Below are 11,209 nucleotides of genomic sequence, written 5' to 3'. Positions count from 1 at the left end.
TGCCACTTCAATTTTCAGAACGTTCAATGCCACTAGTGGAATAATCTTCCCAAGCCAATCCGAATCCCTGAAAATATCCAAGAGATAGATGAAAAGTAATTTCTTCTGTAAGCACTTAACTGCATCCAGGTTTTTGAATCTCTTTACTTTTAGCTTCCTAAATCTTAAATCAAGCTGATATTTAATTTTTCAAAACAGTGTCTACAACTTTGTATTGTTTACTAGCACTTCTCACAATAATTTGTCGCTTAATGTTGTTGTAGTTTTCATTTCAAAGTAAGCAACTGCTAAATTAATATGGGTAAATGCCAATTTTGCTTGTCAATGAGTTGCATATTTCAACTCTTGCATACAGTATTTCCATTATTATCAAGTCTTGACTGTCATACAGTCTGACATTAATGACAACTAGACCCACAGTGTGACTTTAGCTGTGAACATGTTCTTACAGTCTGACAAGCAACAATTGTAAAAGACGCTAATAAATCATACAGTGTTGACCCAGCTTTAATTCAAGATTTTACTCACTGAAAAAAACCTCTTCAACTCCGAGCACTAACAAAACATGCATGCCATCTGAGATTTTGCAGCAGTGTTTTCAGGACCATGACTTAAAACTGGATTGACTTCTGATAGACTTCTTTCTTAAATTAAATAATTTATGAGTTTAAGATCTACCAGAGATTTCATTTTTTATGGTTTCTTTAGTCTGTGGGGTTTACACAATAGCAGCTGGTCTTTGAGTCAGACAATAAATTACTTACAATTCACTTGAAAAACACAGAACAGATGTATAATAGTAGACATTGTCTTTATTAGTTTTATGCCAGGAAATTGGACAACATCTGTGGCTATTAATGAATTCCAAAGCTATTATCTCACAAAGACATTGAAAATGAAAATAAAAAAACTAAATGGCCCCCTCTTACACTAAAAATGATGTAAGCAGCAACAATAAAAAAATAAAAAAATAATAAAATCAAGTCCTTGTAAGTGGCATCTTACTGTAGATAAAAAGCAGAAGTACTTAATTTTAATAATAATTGGCTCAACTTAGACCTGTTTTTACTGTAGACTTTATTTAAAAACCCACAAAAACTCTACTTCATTGTTTACTTTTTCATGCAAAAAAGATTTACTGTATATATTTGTAAATAATTTTTATGTCTGTATGTTTTTGTCATTAATTCTAGAATATTTGTGTTCATTTGGACTGTATTTTAAGTCTTATTGCACTGTCATTTGCCACCTTACAAAAATGCAGTCAAAACATGTCAAACTTCATGCAGATTTTGTCTCTCATAAATGCACAAAAATAAAGTTGTACCTGAATGCTTTTCTTTGGCTTCGAGTTGAACTTCCAACATGAACGCCTAGCTCTAAAATGTTCAGAAGCATAAGGCTGCCCTCTCTTGTATTTTCGAGGAAGTGCAACTAAGATGTTCTAAGATTTGATGCTAAAATAATTCAGCGACACAGTGGCTCAGTGGTTAGCACTGGCGCCTCAAAGCAAGTAGGTCGCTGGTTCGAATCCCGGCTGGGTCAGTTGGGATTTCTGTGGGGGAGTTTGCATGTTTTTCCCACGTTCACGTGGGTTTCCTCCGGGTGCTCCGGTTACCCCCACAGTCCAAAGACATGAGGTATAGGTGAATTGAATAAACTAAAATTGGCCATAGTGTATGAGTGTGTATGATTGTTTCTCAGTTCTGGGTTGCAGCTGGAAAAGCATCCGCTGTGTAAAACATATGCTGGATAAGATGGTGGTTCATTACGCTGTAGTGACCCCTGATGAATAAAGGGACTGAGCTGAAGGAAAACGAATGAATGAATTCAGTTTAATTTACATTTTGATTCAATCTAGGGTTTTGATATACATTATTTTATTATTTACAAAGTTAAAAACACCATGTAGTCCCAGAGTTGGCCCTAGAATTTGAAGGACACAAAACAACATTTCTTAAATAGTCCTGTCTTGCTTACTTGTCCTCTTTTCACTGAACCAAATTGATATTACTGCCCCTTCATTTACAAAATGCATGGGCATGACATATATAAAAGTTATTACTAACTTAAAGGGATAGTTCACCTAAAAATGACTACGCTCCCGCATGTGGGTTTTAAACATTTAAAAGTTTCTTATGAGACAAGGCAGATATTTTGAAAAATATTGGTTGAAGGTACCATTGATTTTCATAGTAGGGAAAAATATTGTGGAAATCAATTGATACCATCAACCAGCATTTTATATGCATATCTATGAGGCAACGTGTAGGATTTAAATCAAACTTCGCTTATCAACACATACATAAAACACGTCCATATACACCTATAAATTACTCTACTATTGGATGTTCAAAACAACATATATGAAATTTGCGCAAATACATCTAAACTTGACGCATGCATAACACTCACATACATATAAACTCCATCCTCGCACAAACACTTACATTAAGTAATTTATAGGTGTATTTGCACGTGTTTTACGTATGTGTTGATAAGCGAAGTTTGATTTAAATCCTACACGGCGCCTCATTCATATCCAGCATTTTAATAACTATCTTTTCTATTCAACAGAAGAAATGATGATTTCATTTTGGGGTGGACTATCCCTTTAATCAATGGAATGGGCCCCCCTGGTGGCTATGGCGGCCCTATGCAACCACCTATATGGCTTAATAGGTAGGGCCATGAAATGTAGTTTCAGATTTTAAATTTTTACGTATCAAGCTTTATAAAGTTTGCAGTTTTTAGCACCAAAAATGGTCAAAGTCTGTTTGTTAAAATGAAACTTTCAATCCTCATTTTCACTAAATAAACAAACAAACAAACAAACAAACAAGCAAACAAACAAACAAAACAAAACAAAACAAAGGTTGTTACTGTACCTTTAGCAGAAACAGAAATAATTGGCCATAGTTGAGATTGGCTAAATTCACAGCACCATCAATGCTCTCCGTTACAACATGGCAAGCAGAACCAGATCCTGTGGTATAAGAGAACAATACAACACACATTGTATTCATTGATTTTGCTTGCTTAATTTTTCTGAATATTGTTTTAGGGTTTTATTATTACTTGTTGTATTACAAAAGATGTTAAGAAATTACATTGTTTCTCAATCAACATAAATTTTGTCCAAATTCTCAGGTCAAGCGAAGGGGGACTTTATTTTGAGTTCTGAATCTTGCAGTTGGCTGTGTTTTTATGGTAGAGTGGCCTCTTAAATGTGTACATTTCAAGAATATTTTGCTTCTCCATTTTTATGAATGCCATAATTTGCATTAGAACATATTTGTTAACTATGAAAGGCCTTACAATGTGGATAATGTGGGTGGTATTTGAATTCAAAACCAGAAGTAGCCTACAATAGTTCCTTTTTTCACTTTACTTTGTGGGTGGGCTAAATATAAGTAATATATCTTATTTATGAGAGACAGTCAAAATATACAACTATTTCTGTCATAATTTGTCTTCTATAATCTTTAGAGATTAGATCAAGTTCAAAGTGCATAGTTCATGTTCTAAAACATTTGTGGTAGCCTACGTTAGGCGTCAGTGAGTGTTCTCACTTCCTGTGACACATTTCCATTTTACAAGAATGTCACCCTATACTGTACCTCCAGACAGCTATAACTCCATCAAGAACATCGGATGATCTTCTTTTACCAACAATGGAGTCTAACTCTACCTGTAAATTAGTCAATTTTGACTTTACGTTTAGATTTTTGCCCTCAGTCTACGTGAGTGTTTTCACTCTTGGAGTTATGGGAAACTGTTTGGGGCTAAAATCGATATATAAGAACTGGACGAAAATGGGCAACGTGAATATCTTCATGCTTAACCTTTGCGGGGCAGACATTTTATATCTTCTCACTTTGCCTTTTTTTGTGGTTTACTACGCATCCGAGCACAACTGGATCTTTGGACATGCTTTCTGCAAGATTTTAAGATTGTGTTTCTGCATCAACCTGTACGGCAGCATCGGTTTCCTCACCTGCATCAGCGTTTACAGGTACCTGGGCATCGTCCACACTTTAAGAGTTAAAGGCAGAATTACAGCGAGGTTCTCCGTCTTGGTTGCTTTGTTTGTATGGCTTCTGGTTTTTCTTCAGTCTCTGCCTGATTTGTTCTTTGTCAAAACCTCCGAGAATGCAACGTCATGCTATGACACGACTTCGGACAAGTACATTAGGGAATACCTCCAGTACAGCATCGGGAGGACGGTCGTTGGATTCGGTATCCCGTTGTTAATCATGCTCTGCTGCTACGGACATGTGGCGTTTACACTGTTGACAAAGAAAGACATCGACATCATCTTGAAGCTGAGGTGTCTGAGGCTGGTTGTCATCCTGATTCTGCTCTTCTCGATTTGTTTTACTCCTTTTCATATATTTAGAAATATAAACCTGGCAACTCGAATTTCCAAGCTCGACGGCACGTGTCTGAAATGGTACGCAGATGTATATATTGCAAACCAGGTTGGAAATGGACTGGCGTGCATGAATAGTGCCATCAACCCGCTTCTCTACCTGTTTAACAGTGATGAGTTTTTGATGAAGTTTTTTGTAAAGTGCAGACGATCCAGACAATCTGTCGTTTCTCCTCAAGTTTCTCCTTCACTAAAGCGTGAACTTACCATGAGTTAGAGATGAATGAAGAGTCTTTGTGCGATAACTTATTTCTTCTTTTCCACTAGATTATGAACAGTGAATTAAATGATTCTTTTATCATCCATGCAAGTAGCTACATACTATGTGACAAATTATCAATGGACCTTAAGTTCACCGTTGACCTTTTTGATAGAAGCTCATATTCGCAGTTTGATGTTATTTTTTTTTTTACTTTTGCTTAAACTTTTTTTACTGTTTGACAGGATTTTGCTTGATGCTTTATTTCATTCTTAGAAAAAGTGTATTCTTATTGTGTTTCCATTTAAAGCTAAAGCCACACACATTAATAAATGGTCAATCAGTGGTTCCCACAGGTTTCAAATATACTTGTGGTAGCCGGGTTGAAACACATCTATTACCCACAGCACATTAATGGTCAAGTACATGCGACAAACAAACAAAAAAAAGTGAATTTTAACTATATTATTATTTATTATGACACTGTTATACACTTTTTTTCAATGGCTTAATTCTATTTAAAAGGCTGTTGAAATAAACGAAATCCACTATTTCTCTTACTTTATGCTATTTATGCTACATGTCTCTAATGTTGCTTTATTGGCATGACATTTTGTACAATATTGCCAAAGCATTTTAGATGTGTATAAAGTATGTAATATAAGATCATTAAGTTAATGAAATATACAGCAAATTAGAAATAACTAACAGAATAAAATAGACCATATTACCAAAAATTACAATAATAGCTAAATAATAAAAAGTGTAGATTTTTTAAATAAGGCAAATTAGTTGATTAAACATTTCTAAAGGAGTATAAATTTGCAACCAGATGTAATTTTGTTCTCTCCGAGTCAGAGATGGACTTGGTGATTTGGGGGCCCTAAGCAATTTTAGGTATGGGACCCTAGCATTGAAACTCAAAACATTCTCTTTCTCTATCGATATTTTATTTTCTCTGTTGATCTTTTTTTGTAAAGCACATTAAAAATATATTTTAAGTGGAACTTTAGCTTTTAAATGTAAATTAAATAGAATAAATTCACAAATAAGCCATATTTGTGATTAGATTTTAATATTTGCATGTGCAGTACAGAGGGAACGTTCAACTGTTGAAAAGAAGTAGCTAATAATGTACAAATCTTAATGCTTATAGAGAGATTTTCCAACATATGATGAAAAATGTAGAAGCTTTATGATTAATATAGGCTTGTTAGCATTGCGTCACCTTAGAATTATAAGGTTCTATTTGACATTTTTGTCAAAATTGAGTTATTGACATACTCTTATTAAATGACAAATTATTTACAGTTTGGGATTTTTTTAAATAAATTGTTTACATTTTTAGACTGTTTATATAAAATACAAATGTTACACACATACTGTTTGCTATATGGAATGCAAAAACTTTGAAGCTCAATATCTCAAAATCATTTTGAAGGTGACGATTGGTCAGGGCCCCCTAACCCTAAGCAGCTGCTTACCTCGCTTATTGGTTAAGGCCGCCCCTGCTTTGAGTATATAGTATAAGACTAAAGTTTATCTGAGTCATTTATTAAATAATTAATCATTTAATGTTTCTCTCGCGGCTGTTCATGCGCAGTCAGCTGTAAAAAAGTAATGCAAAAATGCATACAAATCTCTGCAGAGCACGTGATATTGTCTATGTGAGTGTTGACAGTCCTCATGCACACAGAACTAGCAGGTGGAAACATGCAGAGTAAGATAAGATTTTCCACTGGTTTATCGATCGCGAATGTTTGGCTTTCTTGGGTGGATACAAAAAAAGTGCAAAAGGATGATAATAATAGTGTTATTCATGTGTCACCACCAAATATACTTGGGCGGCTATTAATATGGTAAACTGTAGCACCGGGTTATTACAAATAATATTTGGAAACTGAATAATGTATATGCTTGCAAATTTCACCTAGAAGAACTTTACAAATAGAGTTTCACTACCTGACATTATTACACCAGTCACACAAATAGAGTTTCACTACCTGACATTATTACACCAGTCACACACCATGCAATGTCTTGACCTATTTTTGCCATGTGGAAAAAACAACAGCAAAACTGAAAGATCTGAACTTTCTTCAAGCTAGGTACTTTTTAAGGTGCTTGTTATTTACCAGTGTCTACGATGGCCGAGAGAGCTTAACGCGCCGCCATTTAAGAAAGCACATGCAATTACAAAAAACACCAGCAAATTAGGAAACGATCTTCATCAATTTGACAGCACATGTGTTGTAAATTCTCACAACACAAACAACTGAAGAAACACGCCGCAAATTGGTCACAACACAAACAACTGAAGAAACACGCAGCAAATTGTCCCCTTGAAACATTTCCTTTGTATTATGTGGATATTTGCAAGTGCTGTGACCAATTTGCAGCTCGTTTCTTCAGTTGTTAGTGTTGTGACCAGTTTGCAACACGTGTGCTGTCAAATTGATGAAGGTCGTTTCTTTATTTGCTGGCGTTTTTGTAATTGCATGTGCTTTCTTAAATTGTAGCGCATTAAGCTCTCTCGACCGCCGTTAGTATCTCCTTTTTTGACAATTAAAATCACAGATTGTAAATATGTTATGATATATTTGTTTATTTGTTGTTGTCAGCTTTTTATAGTACACTTACTGTGATTCAACTTAATTGTCCAATCAACAAATATTGAGGAAAAATTGCTATTATATGTATGAGCAATTCCATGCAAATGTAAACCATGCCATAGAAAGTTATCACCAAAATATGGAAACCGTTTCTACGTTTTTTTGTGTAAGCATGTATTTTACAGTACTTTAGAAATACTCAAAAATGTCTCTGTCAATGTTTTCAAACTATTATATTTAATTTACCAAAGTCACACAAGTGGCAGTTTCACATCGTCACATCCATAACAGAGAGATATCACATCCATAACGACACTTTTTCCTCCTAAATGCAAAAATATTAAATAAAATAAAATCAATCATTTTTGTTCTATAGTGAGCCAACTCTTATCCTTTTGATTATCATTATTTATTTTGGGTTGTGCAGTTTAATTCACAGAATGTCTACAAAGTATGTTGTAGACCGTAAACTCACAGACTTTTTTGGTCACATCCATATAACGCACATTTATTTTCCTCATTTAAAGTACAAAACATGTTTACAGATTGATATTTTTCTGATCCCATAACTCAGTGGTCAGTTATTCTGGAAAATATAAACGGTTGTTTCAATATAATGTTAACATATATTTTCTGTGAATTGATGTTTTAAATTTTTACTGCAAATTTCACATCCATAACGCTGGAACTGCTCATATATATATATATATATACAGCAGGTAAAATAATTATTGAACACGGCACTATTTTTCTCAGAAAATATATTTTTAAAGGTACCGTTGACTTTGCACCCTTCCCCTCGTCAGTGTAAATTAATATTATCTGCTTCAGTCCCACACCTACAATACTTGGATGAGGAAGGTGATACAGTACAAGGTGGACTTTGCAAGACAATGATCTCAAATACAGTAAATACACTTTCAACTTTTAACTACAAGAGGCATATTGATGCCGGCATTACCAAACAAGCATTTTAAGCAAAGTAATTAATAAATTTCAGTAGAACAGTACTTTCTCCTTGTGTCGTTCCATTGTTATTACAGACGCAGTGGCGCAGTAGGTAGTGCTGTCGCCTCACAGCAAGAAGGTTGCTGGTTCGAGCCTCAGCTTGGTCATTTACTGAGAAATATCATTACGTGTTCAATATTACTTTACCTGCTGTGTTTGTATATATGTGAAGGTTTGTGTGTGGTCAGGTTTATGTGGTTTATGTAACACAAAGTTGTATAGTGGGTATGACTTAGTTGTTGTAAACCATTAAGGTGTTTTTTTTGTGAGGGCTGGGTTTAGGATTAGGGGTGGGTTAATGTCATATAGCAAGATGTTTCAATAGTATATTATGTGTTAGTTCCTGTAATACTTGTATAAGTGTGTCTGTGTCTGGGTGTGATCTGTGAATTGTACAGCAAACTGCAGTTTCCTGTTATAGGTGCAAGTGGTCGACGTTTTTTCTGCTGTTGTGGCTTATATGCTGAATTTGATAAAAAAAGAAAACTATGTTTCCTGTTTTAGCTGCGACTAGTGTGATTGCCTGCTGCTGTAGCTTATCCGCCTCAAGCTTTAATGCATTGTGTGTCTTCAGACATGCTCTTCAGCGACCTCAGTTGAGTTACTGTTTTCGTTCTATCAACTAAACAAGTGAGGTAATTCTCCTCTGACATATAGCATCAACATTTTCACACACAGAACTGCTTCTCACATAGGATGTTTTCTCTTTTTTATTTTCTCTGTAAACCTTATAGATGGTTTGCATGAAAATCCCAGTAGATCTACAGTTTCTGTAATACCGAAGTCCCTTTAAGGCAAGTCATTTCACTCGCGGCCATCTTTGAAACGCCTCTCAGGCAGTAAGAATGGGGGAAACATCAAATTCTCCAAAACTGTTTGCCAAGCTTACGATTACCTTACATATTTTGAATCACCAATAAAATTAAGCTTAAGTTTTGTTTCTAAAGATTCAAATGAAACAAAATCTGCATTTATCCAGGGTGAGAGATCAAGACACCAGCCACATTCAGTTTTACACATTATCGTCCTCTGGATAATGCTTCATCAGATCGTGCTGGTCTTCTGAAGAAATTCAAAACTTGATCTTACATTTACATTTAGTCATTTAGCAGAAGCTTTTATCCAAAGCGACTTACAAATGAGGACAAGGAAGCAATTTGCACAACTATAAGAGCAGCAGTGAACAAGTGCTATAGACAAGTTTCAGGTGTGTAAAGTCTAAGAAGCAAAGCATTAGTAAAATTTTTTATTTTATTTTTTTTTTTTTGAGAGAGAGAGAGAGAGAGGGCACAGTTAGTGGTTAGCCAGAGAGGCAGTTGCAGATTAGGAAGGAAAGTGGAGACTAAACAGTTGAGTTTTTAGTCGATTCTTGAAGACAGCAAGTGACTCTGCTGTTCTGATGTAGTTAGGGAGTTCATTCCACCAACTGGGCAGATTGAATGTGAGAGTTCGGGAAAGTGATTTCTTCCCTCTTTGGGATGGAACAACGAGGCGACGTTCATTCACAGAACGCAAGTTTCTGGAGGGCACATATATCTGCAGAAGTGAGAGCAGATATGAAGGAGCCAAGCTAACGGTCACTTTGTAAGCAAACATCAGAGCTTTGAATTTGATGCGGGCAGCAACTGGCAGCCAGTGCAAACGGGTGAGTAGCGGAGTGACATGTGCTCTTTTGGGTTCATCAAAGACCACTCGTGCTGCTGCGTTCTGAAGCAGCTGAAGAGGTTTGATAGAACTAGCTGGTAGCCCGGCTAGCAGAGAGTTGCAATAGTCCAGTTTGGAGAGAACAAGAGCTTGAACAATGAGTTGAGCTGTATGTTCAGATAGGAAGGGTCGGACCTTTCTGATGTTGTAGAGTGCGAATCTGCAAGATCGAGCAGTTCTAGAAATGTGGTCAGAGAAGTTCAGTTGGTCATCAATTGTTACTCCAAGGCTTTTTACCATTTTGGATGCAGTGATGGTTGCTCCGTCCATCTGGATTGAAAAGTTATGGTGAAGAGTCGGGTTGGCAGAAACTACAAGCATTTCCGTTTTCGTGAGGTTAAGCTGGAGATGATGATCTTTCATCCAGTGTGAAATGTCTGACAGGCAGGCTGAAATGCGAGCTGGAACCGAGGGATCGTCAGGGTGAAAAGAGAGGTATAGCTGGGTGTCATCAGCATAGCAGTGGTAGGAAAAACCATGTTTCTGGATGACTGTTCCTAAAGATGCCGTGTAGATAGAGAAGAGAAGTGGCCCAAGAACAGAGCCCTGAGGTACCCCAGTGTTTAGATGCTGTAGGTTGGACACTTCTCCCCTCCACAACACCCTGAATGACCTGTCCAAGAGGTAGGAACTGAACCATTGAATAACAGTGCCTGCGACGCCCAGTGACCCAAGCGTAGATAGCAGGATCTGGTGGTTTACAGTGTCAAAAGCAGCTGATAAATCCAGCAAGATGAGGACAGATGATTTAGAGTCTGCTTTAGCCAGTCTGAGATCCTCCACGACCGAGAGCAGGGCAGTCTCAGTTGAGTGGCCTTTCTTAAAGCCAGATTGCTTGTTGTCCATGAGGTTGTTTTGAGTAAGAAAGTCTAGGACTTGATTGAACACTACTTTCTTCTTGATGGCGAATCTCCTCCAGAAACGACAGCTACTTTTTGTTTTCAAGTTTGTGTGGTGTTTGAGGAGTTGCTGTCATGTGATGTACATTTTGACAAGACTGACTGTACCTTGCGTTCGTTTCATACAGATTTCAAAACCAAAAAACTTTTGATTTCAAGTTCACTTGGTTCATTTAAAAGTGCAGATTTCAAGCTTTATTTAGATATATAGTCTGTGAAGCAAGTATTCACTGAGATTTAAGTGTGTTTGTTGACCACCAAACTGTCATAAAAGTACACGTTTGGTCAAAGCTTCTCCCTGGATAATCAGTCAATAGCAATCGATGATTGGCTCCTGTACTAGTCAGTGGGGCTT

At 36.4% G+C, this 11,209-nt stretch overlaps 1 protein-coding gene across 1 annotated transcript; it reads left to right on the top strand.

Annotated features, from left to right (window-relative positions):
* Positions 1–3,583: 3,583 nt before the first annotated feature.
* Positions 3,584–5,172, top strand: si:dkey-78k11.9 (P2Y purinoceptor 1). Its single transcript, XM_056449522.1, has one exon. The coding sequence runs from the start codon at positions 3,675–3,677 to the stop codon at positions 4,647–4,649; it is 975 nt and encodes a 324-aa protein (XP_056305497.1). The 5' UTR covers positions 3,584–3,674; the 3' UTR covers positions 4,650–5,172.
* The last annotated feature ends 6,037 nt before the right edge of the window (positions 5,173–11,209 follow it).

Source organism: Danio aesculapii, chromosome 23, assembly GCF_903798145.1.
Source record: "Danio aesculapii chromosome 23, fDanAes4.1, whole genome shotgun sequence".
Lineage (NCBI taxonomy): Eukaryota > Metazoa > Chordata > Actinopteri > Cypriniformes > Danionidae > Danio > Danio aesculapii.
This window is presented reverse-complemented; position numbering and strand designations above follow the sequence as displayed.